At 41.9% G+C, this 23704-nt stretch overlaps 1 protein-coding gene across 1 annotated transcript in view; it reads left to right on the forward strand.

Annotated features, from left to right (window-relative positions):
* chsy1 (chondroitin sulfate synthase 1) overlaps window positions 1-23704 on the forward strand; it is a 62601-nt gene that overhangs the window by 2139 nt on the left and 36758 nt on the right. Inside the window, exon 2 of the mRNA XM_078256898.1 lies at window positions 2208-2703. Within this exon, the coding sequence (XP_078113024.1) occupies window positions 2208-2703 (496 nt within the window). The remainder of the gene's footprint in view (window positions 1-2207; window positions 2704-23704) is intronic.

Raw genomic sequence — 23704 nt, forward strand, 5'->3', positions numbered from 1 at the left:
TATTACGCAGATAGGTGGTGTAGAAAGGATTACTAATGTTTACACCAGAGGAATTCTTTCAGGGCTCTGTAGAATTGGATTTAGGCCTTAACCTTCTTCCAAGGCTCTGACATTAACCGTTCCATTGATGTTGGTGCAGCAGATTGTTATCTGCGCTTCATCATGGGCTTCTAGTTTTAATAAGACCCATCTAGACTGCGCTGTAGCTATCAGCAGTAGATGTGGATGTTTTTTTTTTTTATTCCGGTAAAAGAACACAGTGTTAAACCTAGTTCTTTTAATGCTACGCAATGATGCATCAACCAATGTGTCCCTGAGCAAGACACTTAACCCCTAGTTGCTCCAGAGGTGTGCAATATATATATATATATATATATATATATATATATATATATATATATATATATATATATATATATATATATATATATATATATATATATATATATATACACACACACACACACTGTCGCTTTGGATAAAAGCGGCAGCTAAATGACATGTGACGTAATGTATCTTGTCTCGTATTGCCAGACCTTTCTCCACAGATACGTTCTGGGTTGTTTTGCATTTTTTAATTTATTTTTTTAAAACCAATCACAATCATTTTCGGCGGAGCTAAATATCTGCAAAAATAGTCTCGGGAATGAACTTGTTTTGGTGGAACATTTGCACACCGATAAAAGAAAACGCCACACACAATATTAAATGACGTTAACTGCAAAAACGTCGGCGTGTCGCTTGCTAGCTCGAAGCCTGTTGTTGTTGTTTCCTGAAGCAAAGGGATTTTGAGAACGGAAGGTAAGGGACGTTAGGATGACGGGCAATTATTCTGGAAATGTTCTCCCGTTGATCCAGACGACAATTGAACCAACCAGAGTGTCAGAGACACCTGGCCCTGCGGGCTTTACATGCACACATGCTGCCTACAATCCATGTAACATGTTTACAAAGAGGCTTTGACTTAAATAAATATTTTAGAGTGGTAGAGCCGTAGTCGGTGTGCACTTTAGTTTGTGCCATTTGTTATTTATTTATTTATTTATCCAGGTAAGTCGATTGAGAACAATTTCTCACCTGCTGGCCCACTGAGCAGCTCCACTGGAGGGCCTTGCTCATGGGCACCTCAGTGGTGGTAATGAGGGAGGGGATAAGCACTGCTCTTTCACTTTCCCCACCCAGATGTTATCCTGCCGGTCTGGGGATTGACCTCCCGCTCTCAAGCTCACTTTAACTTTTAGGCCACCACTGCCCCACTGTTATAATACTGTAACACTGTTACTGACAGGAGATCAGTAAGATTCCCATTTATTTTTCAATAACAACAATAATAATTGCATGCAACGAATGACCAAAACAACTACTATTTCTAGTCCTAGTTCCATTATCTTTATTGTGACTATAATTGCCACTGTTCATCACACCTCCAGCCGGCACCGGCAGACAGCCGCCCACCAAGAGCCTGGGTCTGTCTAATGTTTCTCCCTAAAAGGAAGTTTTACTCACCCCTCAAGCTTACTGCCTAAAAGGGAGTTTTATCCTCGCCACTGTCGCACTAAGTGCTTGGTCTTGTGGGAATTACTGGAATTGTCTGGGCTTTGTAAATTATAGAGTGTGGTCTAGACCTACTCTATCTGTAAAGTGTCTCGAGGTAACTCTTGTTATGATTTGATACTATAAATAAAACTGAATTTGTACTTCTTACATAAGTATCCGTTCGTTGCAAACTCTCCAGCGCTGCGTGCCTTTAGCGAGGGGAGGAGGGTTCTCTGCATCAGCCGTATGCTTGACCAGCAAGTTGTATTTGAGACCGGGCGTACTCTGGTGATAACTCAGTTCACACCGACAGTACGCAAATCACTTTAGTCTTGTGGCGAGAACCATCTGGTAGGGCTTTGAAACTGAACTTGCCATTCAAAAGACCCTTTTCTTTATCCGTTTCTGCTCAAGGAGCTTTGTTTCTGCTAGCCATCCACAGCGTTACTGCTGCATTGCTTTCTGATTTGACAAACTACGGAGCGGCCCGAGTGCATTAATTGCGCGTCAAAAGGCATTAAAAAGGAAAACGCGTTAACTTTGACAGCAATAACATTGAAATGTACTATTTATTTAACATGTTTCCTGTTATCGAAGGTTGTTGCATGTTAAAGACAGTCCCACTTGTTTTGTTATCTTACTCCTTCCATTTCTGTATGTGTGTTTTACAGGACGTGGGCACAGACGATTCCAGGTCGCGTGGAGTTCTTCTCCAGCGAGGGCTCGGACACCTCCATACCCATTCCCATAGTGGCTCTGAGGAATGTGGATGACTCGTACCCACCGCAGAAAAAGTCCTTCATGATGCTGAAGTACATGCATGACCATTATCTGGACAAGTACGAGTGGTTCATGAGGGCCGATGACGACGTCTACATCAAGAGTGACCGGCTGGAGAGCTTCCTGCGCAGCCTCAACAGTAGCGAGGCCATCTTCCTGGGCCAAACTGGCATGGGAGCCCGGGACGAGCTGGGGAAGCTGGCCCTGGAGCCTGGCGAGAACTTCTGCATGGGGGGCCCGGGGGTTATCATGAGCCGCGAGGTCCTCAAGAGGATGGTGCCCCACATCCGAGAGTGTCTACAGGAGATGTACACCACCCATGAGGACGTGGAGGTGGGCCGTTGTGTCAGGAGGTTTGCCGGGGTCCAGTGCGTCTGGTCCTATGAGGTAAGATGGTTTCAGTTTGTTTTCATGTCATATATTTCTTATGTCATCGGCTCCAAAAAGCATACATTTCAAGACACAGAACCCATCTAGATTCAAGACCTAAGGACCCTAATCTTGAGTACTGAGTTGTAATTTGTAAACCGTTTCAAACTGTGAGGCAGAGGTGCAGGAGAGTTGAAGGGAGGGACAAAGGGACAGGTGCATGAAGGTTAGTTATTGTTTGGCCCACTTACCAACATGAAGGCAATTAAGGTACTTCTCTCAATTCATATTCCTCATTCATATTGATGGGATTCAGTGTGACTTACATACATATTATTGTCTCTGATGCCCATAATAAATACATCTTCTTAGAAGTCATAGAAAAGAGGCACTTATAACCTTTCCATTTGACTTTTGATAGCTGAGAGAGCAAAGACTGTGTGTAATTAAGTGATCTCCACCTCACCTTAAGGTCACACTGATCCTTGTTTCTTTGTGTTGGTCCTGACCTGTGGGCTGACCTTTGACCTCTCTAGGTTTCCAGAATGGTATTTCATTGGCTGTGTCTTGCCTGCACTGTTGTGGGATGTTTACCCAACAAGGTTTTGTGTTGTTTAGACAGTGGCGCGCACACACAGATATGCTATTTTTCAAAGGGTTTGATTGCTTGCACGTAAATCACTTAAAGTACGCAATACTCACTGCTGAGACGAGCAATGCCAAACACAAATATTCTGTTCACTTCTGGTCAGTGTAACGCTTATCGGTTCAACTCTCTAAGCACAAACAGACTGTCTCCGTATAGGTGGAAATATTCTAAACTGCATGTGTCGGGTTCAAAAAGTAGAGGGAATATGCGTGTGGTTTTTTGGTGGTAGTAGCTCAGTCTGGAGGGAGTTTGGTTGGGAACCGGAGGGTCGCTGGTTTAAGTCCCTGTACAAACCGAAGTGAGGTGCCAGTTCACCTTCTCTTGAGTAAGGCACCGAACCCCCCCCCCCAACTGCTCGGGGCGCCTGTCCAGCAGTCGCAGCCTCCTCACTCTGGCATCTTATCATTTGTGCATATATAGGACCTCACTTCGCCAGCCTTTTTTTGAGCCCACGGCTCTGTTGTGAATGTGAGAGATAGCCACGCCCCCTGATTTGCATATAAGAATTGGAAATAAACAGAGCGGGAAATCAATAAATGTGGCATTAGGAAATGAAAGTCCACGGAAACAAATAAATGTGGATTTAAAAAATAAAAGTCTCTTGAAATAAATAAACGTGGACTTATGAAATAAAAGTACCATGGAATAATTCTAAGTAAAACTAACTAATTGATTCATTTATATATACGACTATTTACATTTATTTATTTATGTATTTATTGCCTCATTTATTTATTTCATTATGTATTTCAAAGGCTTATTTATTTACTCATTTATTCATTCATGTATTTATGTATGTATTTATTCATTTATTTAATATTGAATAAAACGGCATTCCATACAATAAACTTTAAATAAATTGTAAGTAATTCACAATCTTTAACTGTAGTTCTGTTATTGAGCAGGCGGCTGAAGTGGTTACACTGTGCCTGATGGATTGTATGGCATTTAGTCGTTGGTGTTTGTGTGTGTGTGAGAGTGAGAGTGAGTGCTGTCATTTTTGGACATGAGAAAAGTTTTTAAGACCAGTCCGCTGACCAAATGAGCCCACCACAGCGGCCCCATGTTGGGACAGAGTTGTGATCAGAATTGCCGCAGCCTCGTCATCTAAGGAGAGTGTGCTCACTCCAGCCAGACATGTCGAGGCACGGCTGTGCCATAGACCTATTGCTCAGATGACGGATGTTCACACAAGTCGAGCACGTTGAAACTAATTCAATTCTAACGAATGACGTGACTGTACGAGACCACATGAGATCTGTGAATGATGACGCGCTCAGGTCGTGTCTGTTCTGTCATGCACGCAAATAATATGAATCCATCGTGAAATGTCAGCTTGACTAATAAAGTTGAGAAACCGAGCTGCTGCGATAGATACTGGCGAAGAGCAGTGTGACGAGGCTGAATAGACCGTTTTTGCTTTATTCCCACGAATAAAGTCACGTCCTTTCCTAACGGATGTTTAACTAAACATGTTATTTTGTTTTTTGGGTGGCAACTAACTGCAGACCTGTCAGCATCGTCGAAGACTCGGGTCTCAAGACGTACTACGTTTGGCATGTTCTGACCCATCTCAGTGCCGTCGAGGGGGGACGGTAGTTTTACGCATACACAGCCTGTATGACACGGAGAAAGCAGCCCTGCTGCAAACGCTGTCTCATTAACTGGTGATCACTGGACGTCAGTGTGTAATCAAAATGATTTAGAAGTTACTGCACACTATATTGACTCTGGTAAGGATAGGGATTTTTAGTTTTTTAGTTAGGGACATGGAGGAATTACTCATTGCAATATTGACATATAATGATATAATGATTCACACATTTTTCTTTTGTTTACAGTAAATAAACAAATACAAATCTTTAAAGTCAAGTTCATAAAGTAACTTCCCTTGCATTCATTTGTTTCCCAATCAAGATACACTGGTAAACATTGCTATCCATTGTTAATATGTACTATAACAAGCGCCGTTTATTAGTTTACAGTAAAAAGCAACAACAGATTAGGATTTCCTTGTTTATTTCATCATTTATTTGGCTCCACCAACACAAATAGTTCCGCAACTGGACTGGGACTGGACTGTTGCCAAGTAACACAACCATTTTCCTGCATTCCTCCATTTTTTTTTTTTTTGTATGAGCTAGGCTACACGTTACCCCAGGCCAGCTACTTTGTATCGTGTTTATCACGTTTCTCTGTATGCTTCCATTTATTGTGCAGCCAGTGAAATAAGAGTATGTTGACATGTTGACATGGCAGGTGTGTGTGTGTGTGTGCCTGTAATATTTATATTATTTCCATTGATTGAGCTAATAGTTCAGTATTCTTCAATTGAGTGAAGTGTGCTTCAGTTAAATTTAAGATATGGTCATTAAAATGATGTTTTTGCCTCTGACTACTTACCACTGTGACCATGAGGGACAGCTCCAGCAACAAGGCTAGCAGGGGCTGGCAGGCCTGCCACAGTGTGACATCTAAAGACCTCATCTCTCTCAGCATGTGCTAAATGAGTTTGTTGCCATGGTAGCCATATCCTGTTGTTATGATGGAAAGTTAAGAAGAAACAAGAAGAAACCGTCTCCTCTCAAACACAAGAGTAGCAGCTTGACAAAAAGAGTTACATATTAGGGATGCAAATTTAGAGATTTCTTTTTGTCGACCAATAGCTGACCCTCATTAACCGTTAACCAACAAGCAGGCAACGAGTCCCAGTTCACCCCTACCGGGAGGCCCGGACTTACTTTTGGTGTTCTGCAGACAGCTGGGGACCTGTAGGCTACCGGTCGCGCAGCCACAATGTTTTGTGCTTTGCCGTTGACGCATGCAGCCACTTTCTTGGAACCGCTCGCCAAGAAAAGTCCACAGCGGCGTGCATGTCTGAGCCCGTCTCCACCGCATCCACCTGCGAGGTTGTCCGCTGTGTGTATGTCCTCGTAAATGTAGTGGCATGTGTCACGTAGCGCTTCGCTATGAGCACTGTCTAGCAGAGAGCCACCAATTGAGCAGAACAAAAAGCAGCTTAGTTAAGAAAGGGATTGTATATTTCTCTTTAATCATGCAAAAAGGTTTTTTTATTAACCTTTTTTTTTATTTTTGTTTTAATAATATTGTTTTACTGTTTAAGTGGTAGTATTAATCGGTCAAAATCAATATTGTAGGTTAACGGTTAAACAGTTAATTGTTAAACATCCCTTAGATTAGAGCAACAGAACAATTCTTTTGGTTATGGCGCCATAGCATGGTAAAAAGCCTTTCAGGCGGAAGGGAGCATATCCCAACATGCGTTGGAGTTAGTACAGCTCCTCAATGCTGAGGAAGAATTGCTGGGTTTATGGCTAAACAGAAAGAATCAACGCAGTAGTGGTCTCTAACAAATGGTCATACAGATGTTTGTACAGGCGTGTTCAGTCTTTTGACTTTGAACTTGTGATTGTCTCAACCACCCACCGCTCGACACAAGAGGCGCAATGACATCCCTTTCGTCATCCTTTTGCCAGGGATGCTGTGAGGGTGAACACACAGACACACACAGTTACAGTGTTTGAGAGGATGGGTTCAAACAATGCAATAATTACTGACCAGTGTCTTTGACTGTTATTGCAGGAAACTGCTGAATCTTCTGCTCAGCGTCACAGTCTGCCTGGTGGGGCTGTTTGCAACTCCCCTCAAAGGACCCTTAAGTCCTTCTTAGGGTTGCAAAGGGGCGGAAATTTTCCGGTAAATTTCCTGGAAACTTTCCATGGAAAGTTTAGCTGGGGAATTTTGGAAACATTCCAATTTGGAAACTTTCATGGGAATTAATGGAAATTATGGGAATTTGGATGGGATGTAGTCCAATTTTGACTGTTGGATTCTAGAAATGATCTGTGCAGTGGTTGTGGCCTCAATAGCCCTGCAGTAGGCTAAGTAGTAGCCGAAACCATTGACCTTAAGCTTAACATATGAAGGTAGCTAGGATGCTGACTTTGATTTTCTATGGTTATGGTTATATGCGTGCTAAGCTAACTATCAGCGCTGTCTATTGTTTCCAGCCTATCAAGAACAAGTGGGCTATACAATTAACACACATAGTTTAATAGCAATGGGTTATGCATTACCCATCCCCACCAACAACAAAAAAAAATCCTGTATTTTAAAAACTAAATGTTGGCAAGTATGTAGTAGCCTATGCTGATTACTGCGTGCATGTCATTGACGAATATAGGGATGACATTCAACTGAAGTTGCATTAAATCAGGTTGTTTTAACCAAGATTATGCTGCAAGATGTTTTTTTTTTTTCAAGTACATTTAACCTCCCTGTTATAGACTAACACTATTATAACAAGCGGTATTAAAAATATTCAGTTTATTCCCATTAATTCCCGTTTATTCCTGTTAATTCCCATGAAAAGTTTCCAACTTGGAAAAGTCCCGGAATTTTGCAACCCTAGTCCTTCTACGTGTTCTCTCCTTCTAATTGAACTAGTCAAGTCATTTTCTGCTGCTAGAGGTCTCTCAATCAAAATAACAATAGACTTGAATTGGTGATGTCATAGCGTGGGATCAGGAGAGTTGTCAAGTAGGAAGTATATCTATTTAGTGTGTGTGTCTGTCTGTGTCTGTCTGTCAGCCTGTATTTCTACATCAGCAGTCAGGCATGCTCATGCTAGATCAAGACACAGGAAGTCAGCCACCCACACTTATGAGCGATGCCTCAACATGCTTTAATGCCTTTGACTGATTCTAAACCCACACCCTCCTCCGCCTCCCAACTTTATAGAATGACTTTAAAAAAAGGAATTGCTTGCTTTAACAAATTATGTTTGTTTATAAAATTAATTAACAGAAATGTTGCTCTTTTACATAATAATGATTAAAGGAGAATTCCGGCCAATTTTTACGTTAATCTTGATCGCTATAGCTACGCGAGTACTTTAGATAGAACCCCCCGGACCTGAATCAGTGCAGGTAACACGGAGAAGCTGCAGCTACGTACTACAAGCGTCCCCTGAGCTAAAACGGCAGGGGTCGGGGCAAGATTTAGAGTGCCTTTGTGCCTCTTAACAGACACAAAATGCAATTAATATGTCTGTGCCACATGAACAGGGCCCTAACGTGTCAACAAGATGCGTTTTCAACTCAGACATTGTTTAAATTCACCTACCCTGGTCCCTGTCTCGATCCTGCCAGTAGCTAGCTTGCCCTGCTAGCTGATAGCCGTTAGCTGCTAGCTGCCGTCCAGTGAGTGTATTCAGACAGGCTTCTGTGATAATCATCCCAATAACAATCCATGGAGCGGCGGTGGTGTGGCTATGTCCTCCAGAGGACAGGTCATGTCACGTCTTGAAGTGTATTTCCCCCTAAAAAAAACAGTAGTGCAGTAGTAGCTGTTAGCTGCTAGCTGCCCTCCGGTGAGTGTGTACAGCCAGATAGCCGTTAGCCGTTAGCTACTAGCTGCCGTCCGGTGAGTGTATTCAGCCAGGCTTCTGTGATAATCATCCCAATAAAAATGGGGTGGTCTGGTGGATGTCCTGTATAGGACAGATCATGCCTTTGCAGCGAAATGTTTAGATTATTTCCCCCTCAAAATAGGTAATTGAGCACTGTAGTGGTTATGACCATATCAGTGACTATGTAACTACATGGAAACAGGATAAACGATGTCTGTGGCTTGCACAGTAATAGCGTTACTGAAGCTTAGCTGTAGCATCGCACTGTCTCCTGGGAATTCAGTTGTAGCAGGAAAAGGTAAACAGTAGTGTGTGGAGATTGGAGCGTAGTGTGTGAAGAGCGGAGTTGTTTATAAGGGAAGAAGCTTGGAGTAACGTAACTATGGAGAATATAGCAGATATACAACACACGGAAGAGCCTATTTAGTTTGATGGTCGTCCTTATTTATTTGAACCCGAGTATACAGACGAAGAACTAGCCTCACAAGAGTTGGAAAGAACGAGACAGACAGAGGGGAAACAGGCAGATGAACTTGATGCTCCAAACGTAAGCTAAAGCTAGCCTTCAGTAACTGGAGGACATAGCCACACCACCGCCGCTATTGGGATGATTATCACAAAAGCCTGGCTGAATACACTCACCGGACGGCAGCTAGCAGCTAACGGCTATCTGGCTGTATACACTCACCGGAGGGCAGCTAGCAGCTTACAGCTACTACCGCACTACTATTTATTTTAGGGGGAATACACTTCAAGACGTGACATGACCTGTCCTCTGGAGGACATATCCACACCACCACCGCTCTGTGGATTGTTATTGGGATGATTATTACAGAAGCCTGTCTGAATACACTCACTGGACGGCAGCTAGCAGCTAACGGCTAACGGCTATCAGCTAGCAGGGCAAGCTAGCTACCGGCAGGATTGATACAAGGACCAGGGTAGGTGAATTTAAACAATGTCTGCGTTGAAAACACATCTTGTTGACACGTAAGGTCCCTGTTCATGTGGCACAGACATATTAATTGCATTTTGTGTCTGTTAAGAGGCACAAAGGCACTCTAAATCTTGCCCCGACCCCTGCCGTTTTAGCTCAGGGGACGCTTGTAGTACGTAGCTGCTTCTCCGTGTTACCTGCACTGATTCGGGTCGGGGTTTTTTCTATCGAAAGTACTCGCGTAGCTATAGCGATCAAGATTAACGTAAAAAATGGCCAGAATTCTCCTTTAATGCCACCAAATAATACAGGTTGGGAGCCCATTAGGTTTATGCATATTTTATTTCTCCTTGCTGTAGCTAAACCTTAAAAACATTAAATCCCTAGAAGGAACAGGATAAGTCACTCAGTAACTATCTCTCCAAACACATTTCAACAGATGAATGTGTGTGTGTGTGTGTGTGTGTGTGTGTGTGTGTGTGTGTGTGTGTGTGTGTGTGTGTGTGTGTGTGTGTGTGTGTGTGATTATTACCTACCATGGCAAGATAATTATTTACACATTATGACACATTTAGTGATGTAGTTTTAATTGTGGTTCTCAGTTTGTGCAGCTGTTGACATTTCTTTCTGGATTAACCTTAGACACTGCCAGAGCCCATACCGCACACCGTTTAGTGTTTACTTGGTGTCTGTCTTCTTCAACTTTGTCGATTTCTCTGTCATCCAGCTCTTTTTGTCTTTAAACCGCTATTGCCGTTTCTGCGCTGTTTCTTGCTTCTCCTTTCCGTTTCTTTACTGTAGACAGTTCAGCCATTAACCATGAATCAAACATTTTGTTATCTTAAATATTAAAATTAATATTAAAGCTATAGTGCGTAGTTTCGGCCGCCCCCCCCCCCCCATGAGGAATTCTAAGTAATGACAACAAAACTGTTCACATGATACAAGCCTTACGTGACAGTGGTTTGTTAAATGGTATTGGGTTTTTTAGGTGAATGAAATAGTCGTTTTAATATGGAAGACATCAGGTTATTCAGCAAATAACACTGAGCGGTTTCTCGTTATGTTAGTAATGTCTGTGTACTGTATGTGTCTGTCCTCTCCTGTTGTGGATTGTGTTCAGGCGGAGCCTGGTGTATTTCCAGATATGCTGTGGCCACCACTCTGTGTGCTTCTCCTCTGTCTCTCCCCAGCATTGCCTTTGCATTGGGCTAAAAGTAGGTCCCAAATGTTTACAGTCACCATTCGAAAATAAACAGAAATGGAAGGCCAGAGTGCTGAATTAGCATGAATTACAGCTCTGCAGCATGAAGCGCAGGCTGTGTGTGGTGGCAGCAGCTGTCAACTGCTATGCAGGATTGCGGTTTATAGGTCAAGTAGCGACCGCTGGAACCTGTAAAAGTCTTCATTGCTGTGGGTGGGCTTTTTCTGATTAAACTCTATTTTCTGTCATAGTTTAGTCATATCTTATTCTGCAAAGGATTTGGCTTCTTCCAGCGCATGGCATAAGCAATGCCCTAAGAGCCAGTATAAAAGTATGATGGGCAAGTTGATTGGCTAGCCAATGGCCCGGTTGGACCAGTGACAGTGTTTCTGTCAATCACAGTTAGTGCCGGGCCGGTATGACCAAAAATTTGTATCGCAGTATTTTTTAAGATTCTGGCGGTTTCACGGTATATCACGATATTTTCTTTCTTTTGCTTGACTGGGCCTTTTTATATAGGTTTATAATGGAATCATTGCTCTGAACCCGTCTTTCTCCCGTCTTTCTCCCGTCTTTCTCCCGTCTTTCTCAACGGTCTGTAGCGGGACCGTAGGTGGATTGTTATTGTGTTCATAATGTTGCTCCGCTGCATGCTTGAAGTGACATGTCTTTAACGTTAGCACGGCCGAGTAACGCTAACGCAACCAAGTAATGTTAGAGCGACGGGCAATAACAGTGTCCGATTTTTTAGAAACAAAAAAACTTCAGAACAACAGCTCTCTTGAGCATACGTTGTTCTGGTGTATCTCCGGTCTTTCTTCACCCTCTAACTTTCTTCTCTGTTCTTGAATGTGCAGTAGCGACCGGAGCCTCTCCCAGCTTAACAGACTGTTATGCTACCTGGCTAGCTGAGCAGTCGAACGACGAACGCCGTGCAACCAGTAACTAGTAACATAGCTCAAACACAGCGTTTGTGATTCGACTGCTCATGTTTTCCAAGATGGCGCCCGCATGTAAACATGAATGCTACTGTCTTTATAATCTATCTTTGTAATGAACTGTCTGTGCACTTACAAAGTTCTCAATGCTTCGGTTTACATGCAGGGACCCTCATTATGCTACCGTTGAAGTGTGGTGCTAGTTTGAGCCTTGTTAGTGGTATAAAATAGCGATTTACCCTCCGCCCCGAAAACTAGCGTTAGCAGCTAACCACCGGTTTGCGGTAGCTTGTTTAAAGCTAGAGACGCATTCGATTAGCTTGAAAACAGATCCCAGAGAACGTTCGACTCGGTACACATATGTTATCAACCCCTAGGTTCATTTTGCGCCGGAATTGTCCTTTAATTCACAGAGAAAGAAAATATGAAGAAATGTGAGAATATGCCAGCTTCTTATGCTGTTTGTATTGTATTATTCTAAGTGTATGTTTGGCGTGGATGTGTGTGATCAGTGGCAGGTTGTATGTAGCTTTTACAAAAGGATGCACGCTCTTGGGCGTCAGACTTGGTGGTTACAGACAAAGATATAGATAAAATGGATGACGGTGCTAGTGTTAAGAAGCAGGGCAGACAACACATTTATTAGATTATATATAAAGCCATGTGCAGTGAAAGAGAGGCCAATTAATATGTCACAATTGAACTGACATACTGGTAGGTAGGAATAAACGGGAACGCAGTTGATCCTGAAGAAACAAGGCAGTACAATGAGAGTACAATGGTGCTGTTTGTTGGCAGGATGAAAGCACATGCAGCAGTGCAAAGTGAGAGGGTCGGCCGCAGGTTTGCCAGCCCTGCAGGCCGCTCAGGAGAAATTAGGATTAGGAGGTAGACTCATAGCTGTCAGCAGTGCAGCCTTGTGATTCCCCTTAGCTGTGTTGGAGCTTGTTTGTGAACTGGCATGCAGGGTGGGGATGGTACGGTCTTCTGGGGAAAGCAGGCTTCTGCTCACATCAAGGACATTATTTGGGTCAATGACAAATAAGAAGAGAAAATTAAAAAAAACTTTGAAAAAGCTTTTTTAAAGACATCCTTGAGTTTTGTTAAAATGTATATTTTGTGTTATTGTACATTTTATTTCATTTGAAATAGGATTTTCACAAAATTCATTAGAAAGGTAGGACCAAATGGAACTAAAATGTCAAGTGGTGTAACCACAAGGGAATGATTAGTATTTAATATTTCATCCACTACATTGTTTGTGAGCACACTCATACAAATATAACTCCTATTTCAAAATTTCACTTTTTTATTAGGATTACTTCTAAATTTCAATTATATTTGTTATTGCAATATCAAGTGGTGGACATGCTGGAAACATTTGTTTTAACATTAACATTAAAACATTAATTTACCTGCACATTATCATATTTTCAAGAAAAATACTGGTTACCCCATTTGACACAAACCAGTTACACCACCTTGTAAGTGACACTACACTACAGTCAAAGTAGTTTATTGAACTTGGCGTTTCATTTCATTTCAATGACAAATATTTCAATATATTTAAAACTCATTAGATTAAATTAAACAACTAACATCTTAACAAATTGTGTGTGTGTATGTGTGAACAGAGTGTTTGTGTGTGAGAAAGAGGTAGATAGATGGGTAAAAGAGAGGGAGAAGCAAGTCTATTTAGGGTTGTGCATGCCCTTTAACATATTTACAGTTAAAGAGCTCATATTTTGCTTTTTGGCACGTTATAGGTTTACAGAGTGAAAAAGCGTGGCACGCCCTCACACTCTGCTTCTGATTGGGTAGTAGTCCTTACCTAGTTACTGTCAGGGCACGCCCTCATACTCTGCTTCTGATTGGGTAGTAGTCCTTACCTAGTTACTGTCAGGGCACGCCCTCACACTCTGCTTCTGATTGGGTAGTAGTCCTTACCTAGTTACTGTCAGGGCACGCCCTCATACTCTGCTTCTGATTGGGTAGTAGTCCTTACCTAGTTACTGTCAGGGCACGCCCTCATACTCTGCTTCTGATTGGTTAGTAGTCCTTACCTAGTTACTGTCAGGGCACGCCCTCATACTCTGCTTCTGATTGGGTAGTAGTCCTTACCTAGTTACTGTCAGGGCACGCCCTCATACTCTGCTTCTGACTGGCTGGTAGTCCTTACCTAGGTACTGCGCATGTGTGACTCCCAACAAAGATGGAATAGAAGTGAGATGTCTCACTCTGTAGCTAAAACGGAGAGCTCAACACACAGGGTGAAAAGAGGAGCTGCATCAATGTGCAGTACAAAATGAACCCATATAAAACTATTCTGGTACAACCTCAAATAATTGTGAACCTGAAAATGAGCATAATATGAGCACTTTAACTTATTCTGGTGCGTTTATCTGAATTCAAATTGATAAACTTTAAACGGCATTTTTAATATTTAAGTAACATTTTATACTTATATTAAATAATCCTTAAATGTTTTAGGTATTTTAAAGCTGCTGTTCTTGTACCACATTAGGGGTCACAGCTCAACTGCCTCATTGTATTTTATTAAATTGTTACGCAATTGTTGTAACATTGCAATTGAAATTTGAATTTAAGGCAAAAACTTTGAAACACTAAGGCCTTGCACTAGAGCCCTGCGCTCTGGTGCGCGTTTTCTTCATTCCGCTCCTGCCGAATTTCTGACCATTACCGCCCGCACCCGCAACATGTGTGTTACACTCTCGCCCGCTCCCGCAAAACTCTGAGAATTTATGCCCGCACAATAATAGAGATGCATTGATTTTGTGTCTTCTCCCGTCCCGCATGAGAAAACGCGTCATTTTATAGGCTAATATAGGAGAAGATGCAGGGAAAGAAGGCAGGTGCTTACTGCTGTGAGAGGGGGAGGAAAGAGCAGAGGATGAGGGAGTATATACTGTCAGTGTGTGTATATGTATGTGTGTATGTATGTATGTGTGTTGGAGGCTGCGCAGTAACGCTCAGCCATCACCGGAAAAGTTTTCCAGTAATTTTAAAATACATTGTAAATACGTATAATAACCTTTTTAATTTAGGTTAATGCCCAAGTAGTTTATGGAATCTTTCATTAAGAAATTCGCTCTTTTAAAGCAAGCTAAAAATATTGGTACAAAGTTTTGACAGTTACACCACTTTTTACCACCATTTTTGCCATTAATCGCCAATTGAAAGATAAATTTACTGTTTATCCCTCTGCCTCTGACGCCCCGCTGCAGGAGACGCTGTAGTCCCCCGACACGCTGTATTAACGTTACCGTTTAAAACGCTTTCCAGGTTAGTGGGGGTGCATACCGCTCAAAACCAACATTAAAATGTAGTAATCTTCCCCCAGCGTTTAGTTTTGTTGCTAAACTGTGTGTAAAATGAGCGGTGACGTTAAATCATCTGTTTCAGGTAACAGCACCCTAGGGTACCATCTATTCACTGGATTGTTCCGAGTTAACCGTCGGTAGCTAACGTTAGCAGACAAGCCCGTTGACAGCAACGGTATTTCATCGGTATATCAACGATGTTCATATTTATGCACAATGACAAATAAAGCAAACTTGCTAAAAAAGGAACTACACGCTGTTTTCAGGTAACATTACGGTTGACGTTCAAACAGGCCTGTGTGTGTGTGTGTGCTTTGAGAAATATCTTTATACTGCAAGGCTATATTTATTTTATTTTTATTTGTTATTTATATATTATTTTATTGCCCTTACCTGTTTTCCCTGTTTTCATACATACAGAAGTTTAGTTTGCTAAATATATCACATTTTTTTAGTTGAATATTGGATGTGAAAAGAAGGAAATGGTTCTTCCATAGCATTGCACTTTACAGTAGATGTGTGTGAATTTCCCACACCAGGAGTCATTTATATAGTTCTGTTTTATAGCGATCGATTATCTGTTAAAAAAATGTTCTATGTTTTATGCAAAATGTTCTATTAAAGAAAAGACATTTGTGTGTGCTGTAAAGTGGTTAGAAAAAATGAAATCGGAATCGTCACAGCGACAGTGGCTCTGAAAAATAGTCACTGGAGGAAACTCGGATTATCCTGGAAATGAACTGTCATCGATCCAGAATAACTCAATTTTGACCAACAACCATTGATAAAAACGTATGCACACATACACAATAATACATACACTGCTAAGTGATCACTGCCGCTGCTATATAAAATCTTCCCAAACACAATAAACTCACTCTCTCTGCTTTAAGCAGCCAGAGTCTGGGAAGGGTGAGGATTATAGATCCAACACTCCCAGACATTTCCACTGTTAAGAAGATCCAGCGGAGCTGTGGAACCCTATTGTTTTCCTAAGGTTTTGTCTTATTATTTTTCCGCGTTTGGCCTTATAACTCCCAAACCGTACATCGGACATTAAAAATGCACATATCCACGCGTTCCCTGAATTCAGCTGAATCTCCTGATTTAGGCCACGCCTATTTCCGCCTGGACTTTAATGCGCGAAAAATCGTGATTTGTCGTAAACCTACTTTTTCAAACTCCTCCTAGACTGTGCGACCGATCTGCACGAAACTTGGTACGTAGCATCTCCCGATCGACTTGACAAAAATATATCAAAATAATTTTTATCGGATAAAAATGGCACAAGTTACACACAAACAAATTTGTGTAGCTAGCTACGAAAACACAAACTTTGCCAAATCTCGGCCAAAATAAATGCTATCAAAGCGGAACTTTAGATTCTTGTTTGCCATGACCCTCTGGGGCTCCCCAACAAATGTTACGAAAATTGGCCACTAGGGGGCGCTACAAGTACGAAAGGTTTATATCTCATGAACGGTTCATCCGATTTTTACAAAGTTTTGACGGTACCATCTAGGGCCACTCCTAAGGCCACGCCTATAGTGGGGTACTGATTCGTCAAAGTTGGCGTGGCCTATAGGACCCAGGTTTGGATTCACCACTTACACTAATGTGAGCAACTTCAAATTTACAGCGTAGATGTACAATGGTTCATGGACCTCACATAAACAAAAATTACACATATGGACCGCTAGGTGGCGCTATAATGACTTTAAACTCCCACATCACACATCGCACATTAGAAACCCTTACTTCCACGTGTTCCTTGAATCGAGCTGAATCAGATCAGAACTTTTTCGAACTCCTCCTAGGCCTGCTAGGTACTTGGTATGAAACATCTCCAGACGGACCTGACCAAAAGTTATCAAATGAATTTTTCTACGTTAAAGTATGCGCGACCAAACAAATTTTCCTAGCTAGCTACCAAACATGAACTTTATATCTCGGCTAAATTAAATGCTATCAGCAAAAAAATTGGCGAAGATCGGCCATTAGGGGGCACTGTAGACAAGTTTTGGCCCTTTTACTCAATTAATGTTTATGGGATATTTGCAATGGCAATGTACCGCAGACTGTTGCAGCTCACACGTCTCGATATTTCCTGACGTTTGCCTCCCCACCGTTCTGCTTTGGGTTCTGCTTTGGTTTCCGCTTTCGCGTGGTCCCCCGGTCGTCGGGAGCGGCTTGCGCCGGGGCCGGCTCGCTCCCAGAAGGCTTGGACCCAGTCATAACTGCTTGCAGTGCTAGTTGAGTGTTGCGATTTTCTTTTCCTTCTTTAATAAAACATAAATTGAATAATACACTTGTAGAGACAATATATCATGAGACATTTCTAAAAACAAATTGTTTTAAAAAAAGAATACGCACCACATGTCAGTCAGTCTTACATTTATTTCACTTTTAAAGTAGTACATACCATGAATTTTCTGGACCTCTAGCTCACCTGGTAGAGTGTGCGCCCCATGTAGGCTGAGTCCTTAGGTTTAAATCCAACCTGCGGCCCATTGCTGTGTGTCATGCTCTCACTCTCTCCCCCTTTATTTGCACTAAATCTAAAAATCTAAAAATTAAAAATAAAATCGATTCTAGGGAAAATAATCTATTTTAAAAAATCATTGGGGAAAAAATCAAGATACATACATGAATCGATTTCTTCCCCCCAATACCTGCTACCTACGTTTCCTTAAATTAGGTTAGCGTGGAATGATTTTTTATTGTGTTAAAGTGGTGCACGAGAAGTAGCGGTATTGAGTGGAGCCTGGCCTGGTTTAAAGTAGGTTATCAGAGCACGTTGACTGTCAGTTTTATTGTGCTCGTATCTTGTCAGATTTGCAGTGTTGAATGACTGTGTTAATAAAAAAGTGTCTCTTGTGTATTCCAGTCCCAGTGCCAAAGCTGGTGTTGTCTAACATTACTCATGAGAGACTACATAGGCATGAACAGCGCTGGTCCTGACCTCTTATGTACTGACCTGCAATCATAATGCCTTCATCTGAATGAACTTTCAGTTTAAATATCATACAGAAATGAACTAAAACAAAATATGTAACTCAGACAAACTTACTGCAAAATAAGTCATACATTTTTGCCTGCTGATTTCTGACAGCAGGACTTGCGTGTGAAATTCCCACACATGGAACGGACATGCTTTTTTTTTGGCAATTTAAGGGGCTTTGATTATGCTAATGATCAAATCTCCTGAACGTACTTATTTACTTACTTACTTACGTATTTACTTGTGCAATGTGGTATTCATCTGGCTGAAAAAAGTGATTTACAAGTTTGTCCAGTTAAGAGAATTTGGTCAACCTGACTTGAAACACTCATACTAGCAATCTTAATTAGGGCCCGAGCGCCGACAGCCTGGTGAAAATGTACGTATTTTAAGGGTTTCGGGAATAGGCGCACAAAAATGGCTTGCTAGCGCCCCCTACAACATTTTTAAAATTGAGCCCCTGCAGTACGTTTCACATAGAACAAACGAAACGTGGTAGACGTATATAGTATGTTAAGACGTACAAAAAAGCTCATTGGAGCCATACCCGTAAATAAACAGGAAGTCCGCCATTTTGAATTGAAAGTGCGATTTTGGCCATTTCCACATGTCGTACGTTAACGAACTCGTCCTAGAAATTTCATCCGATCTACTTCAAATTTGGTCCCTGCCGTCTTAAGACCTTAGAGATGAAAAGTTATTAAAAGAGAAACTTTTCGTCATAGGGCCTGGCCGTGGCGGGGCGGCCATTTTGTGCGTTTCCCCAACGAAACAGGAAGTGGGTGTAACTCAAGTGTACATAGCCCAATCAGCTCAAAAAGTTGTTATGCTGATAGCCCAATCAGCTCAAAACCCTGTGAACATCTATAGACAAATATTAACTCAAAGTCATAGCGCCCCCTAGTGGCAACAGGAAGTAGGCCTAAAAGTCAAGGTGTTATACTTTGACGAACTCCTCCTAGAGATTTCAACCGATAAACTTCAAATTTGGTCTGTGCCATATCAACACCTTAATGATGAAAAGTTATTAAAAGCTTGAGTTTTTGTCCAACGGTGTGGCCGTGGCGTGGCGGCCATTTTGGGCATTTATTGATGAACAAAGAAGTTGTTGAGTTTACATTGTCACATCTGCCCGAAATTTCTCACGTCTGACAAGGGTCCAGGCCTGTGGACAACTAAAGGCAAAAATTGAGCTCCGCCTACATGCAGTTTTTTGTCAGATCGACGGTCCAGTGAGTGAGTCAGAAATAGCAGCACTAAAGGACGAGTATGGCGAGGGGTGGCGACCCACAAGAGTTAGAGGACCCGCCGGCCTCTTTAAGATCGCAAGTTTGGGAAAACTCCGAGACTGTATGGCTGCAGCCTAGAGCCTCCCGTGTCATGCCCCCTCGTCTCATGCCCTCCCGCCTGGTGCCGTCCCCGCCTCAAAAACTTCGGTCTTCGGGTCAGTTACAGTAGTAGGCTGTAGGCGAGAGAGTGGTTGATAAGACGAGGACTGTGTGTCGGCGTTGTTCAGTAGTTGTTGGGTAAGTGAGTGGAAATACATCTAACATGCTAACGCATATCCGACGCCCAGATGTGCCAATCACTGGAATGAGACAAAAAAAACTGTCCAACTTCTCCTCCCTACAATGCTTAACCAGCCTTTAGATACAAATAATTAAAGTTAAATTAAAGGGAGAAGAGCTTGGATGTTGAACAAGAGCTTATTCATTATTTTACCTACTGTTAAAAAAAAGCAAATACAGGCTACTCTTTTTGCACTTGCTCTGTTTACTTTTAAGTTTTTGTTTTTGTATTCCTCCTGAAAGTGACTTTATTTTGTTGTTTGATTGATAGCCTACATCTGGCTTCAGGTTGCACTAAAAAATCATTTTACTTGAACAGTGCAGTGTTAAATAATTTTAATAAATAGCGATTTGAACCTTAATGAAATTTGTTTTGTGTAAATTGTTAATAATTGAGCGATGGGAAAATAATCGCTAATTGAAAAATGAATCGCTAGATTAATCGTTTAAAAAATGATCGTTTGGGACAGCCCTATTACTTTAACACTAAATATGTTCAAGTTTTGTATAGATTTGTAAAAATGAACAATAGAAACAACATTGTACTTGAACACTAAATCTATGTTCAAGTTTTCAGAAACGGTGTACAGTAGAGACAGCCGATCATTCCGGAGAAGTTCGGTGTGTACTAAATGTTGTTCAGGACACTGTGTTGCCTGGTCATGGAGGTGAGGACAATGGAGTGGGTCACTGACAGCATAGGTGTGATCTTCCCATTTGTAGATATTCCCACTGTTTAGAAGCATCACGGTGTGTCATCCTATCAGTCATCTCATCAGTTATTCCATCAGTCTCTTGGCTTACAGAGCTGGTTGAGGGTGTTTCTGTAGTAATAACACAGCATCAGTAAGTAATCAACGATAAGGTTAATCATTTTGCTGCCTTCCAACATAACCAGTCCTAGACATCAAATTATAAAGCCTCGACCTGATCCTATGTTGTAATGCTGTTCATTTATTGAGGTCAAGGCATAGTTACGGGTGTAGCCTATCTGAATAAGTGAGAGTTTTATTCTGAATATTTTCCCCATGGCAGCATCCCAAAGCCTACAAAAAAGCAATTGAGGAGAAATTGTTAGTCTGCCCACAACAATGCTCTGTGCAATTCCGTAGGCTACTGTTCTCAGTGTGTTGTCGGGACTAACTGGGAGGAAACGTAACTAGGAACTTGTATCACTAAATCTCGTAGCAATCACTAACAACCGACAACTGCTAACAGATGATAGCATTTGCTATCGCTATTTGCGAGCATACTGGTATGGACAGTTCCTTTTGTCATTGGTCATGGTTTGGCCCGCCCCCTATGCTTAAGCCACGCCCCCTGATGTATCTTTGAACTCAGTAGAGAGTTCCCTTTTCATTGGTGACGGTTTGCGGTGTCTGAGTGCTGCGCAAATGCACAGTCGCAAGGAGCAGCGTCCGCCAGTCACCCCGACGTGCAAGGAGGCGCGAGGGCCTGTCCAACGCTGCTTGCAGCTTTAATTAGAAAATGTGCTTGCATGTGCGTCCTTTGTGTCTGGATCTTGCAAAGCCTTGCTCAAGACCAGTTCCCTAATCCCAGACTGAGGTTAACTCTGCTGGGCCAGCCTGGCCCTGTCACTGCAGCCAGAGAGAAAGAGCTGCAGTACAAGCCAGGCTCCTCCTTTTTGTCCAGCCCACTGCCAACTCATGCTCCTGCTTTCCTCTTTTACACCACCTCCTTTTTTCCCTCTCTAATTGTATGCTTACCAACTCTGCCAGAACTGTTCAAGCTGAATGCTGACATTTTTTCTCTTTTCTCTTCCCCATTCACAAAGCCACATTTTTATATAAAACTGGTTAACTGGACTGTTTTTGACCTGATTTACACTTCAAGACACTGTATGGGTAGATTAGATAGTTATCCACTATCAAGAAAGCAAAGTGTAAATGCAACCAAGAAGAAACACTGAAGACAAAATATAGTCCAGTTGGTCCCACAGCCTCAGAAGGACTATTTCACTGAATGTTCTGTGTGTTTCCGTGTTTGTTGCTAGCAAGCTAAACAGCTTTCCAACACGGGCTATCCAGAAACTGCTTCTTTTTCTTCTCACATTGCATAGCAGGTTAGCACTGTGAGACTCTTTTGAGACACAGTACATTTCGCTAACTGTAAAAGAATGTGTATAATCATATTTGATATGACGAACATGCTATGATAAGTATCAATGGTGCTTTTGTCATGTTTGTAGCAGTGCATTGTCAAGAGACAGCCTGTCTTCATCTTTCCATTAACACAGTCAGCATACAGCTCTGTCTAGAGGAGACACGTTTAGTGCAATGTGTTCTGTGCCCCTCTATGAAATATCCTATTAAATTCCACCTTTTGCAATAGTATCGAAATAGCTCTTCCCTCTTGTCCCTCAGACCTATGTTCTCTTCCAGTTCGACTTTCTGCTTTCTTCCTTTCTCGTCTCTCTTGTACCCAGAGCCTTCTCCTATTTCCTGTCTGCTTGGCCATAGCTGCTGGCATTTACTGGCACTCTAAAGCTCTGCCACCGTAGGCCAATACTCCTCAACTCCTCCTCCTAACATTTCCTTTTTCTTTCTCCCTTCTTCAACTCTGACAAAGCCCTGGTAAGAATTAAACCGCAGGGTTAGCACTGAATGTTAGGAGAATTATGGAGAATGTTAGGACATAAAAACGAAGCAATTTGAGACACTAAGTGGCGACACTGCATATTATTAATGGTAAAGGCTTTTCAAAACCCCACATTAGTCCGATCCATGTTATACCTGGTGTGGTATGTGATGGAATGTCAATGTGGACTAAGCTATGTAGTGTAGCTGTATCTTCTAAGTACATTGTTGGTTTGTTTCCATGGGCATGCATCATGCCTGGAATGTAAGATATTTTAGTTGTTCCAGCACAGGCATCTCAGGTAGTTGTGATGGCCTCTGTGTAAAGAGCTGAGGTTTTCATCCATAAATTATATTTCCCTGCCTGTTTTCCATTCCCCTGTTCAGCCCTCTGCCTGTCCATCACTGCTCACAGCTCCCTGTCACAGTTGTTTTTGATTTCTTACTAAGAACTGGATGTCCATCGGCGTCCTACAGTATTGACTTGTGTCTTGAGAAGCTCAAGCTTGTTGTTTCGTTGTTCACTTTCAACTCGCATTACATCGTCTTTGCTATCTCTTTTACCTTTCGCTTTTCCTCCCAGCCGCACTTGTGCGCTATCCTCACCGATCGCTCTCGTTGCACGACCACCCAGGCGTCATTTAACGCACCTGCTATTTTTGACATATATATATATATATATATAAGAAAGGTAAGAAAAAGCACAGACAGACATCATACATAAAGCACAGACAGACATAAGAACTTTAAAACAGAGCCGCTGTTTGAATATTGGAGACATTGCTACTAAATAGATTTCTTTGAAATGTTATAAAAATGTAGGGCTGTCAAAATAACGCGTTCATTTTGATTAATCTGAGAAAAAATAACACGTTCAAAAATTAACGCAGATTAATCTATTCCGTATTGACGTTTGCATACAGACGAAAATCTTGTACCACTGATATGTCTGCGCTTCTCTCTGATGCTCTGAAACAGACGTTACAGGAAACACAAACACCGCTGCACGTGACGCTAGTTAACACTATACTCAACAGCAGCTAACGTTAGCCTACCGCTAGCTAGCAGCTGGATTAAACGCGGTTAAAATGCTGACAGCTAACGCTAAACGGTGTAAAGTTTGACTGTGTTTTACTGTAGAGGATTCAACACCGGGATGTAACAATCTGCAGCTGCCGTCAGAGAAACAACACAGACGGTGCGTTCAATGAAACTGCAAGCTACACCTTGTGGTGCATTTGAAGTTATTGTAAATGTCCTTTTCCTATCTGGTTGTTGTTTTTGTCGTTCAACAGCAATTTACTAGTGAAATAAGTTATTGTTATACATTATTATTAAATCATTTAATTTTGA

This window comes from Sander vitreus, chromosome 1 (genome assembly GCF_031162955.1).
Source record: "Sander vitreus isolate 19-12246 chromosome 1, sanVit1, whole genome shotgun sequence".
NCBI classification, from domain to species: Eukaryota; Metazoa; Chordata; class Actinopteri; order Perciformes; family Percidae; genus Sander; species Sander vitreus.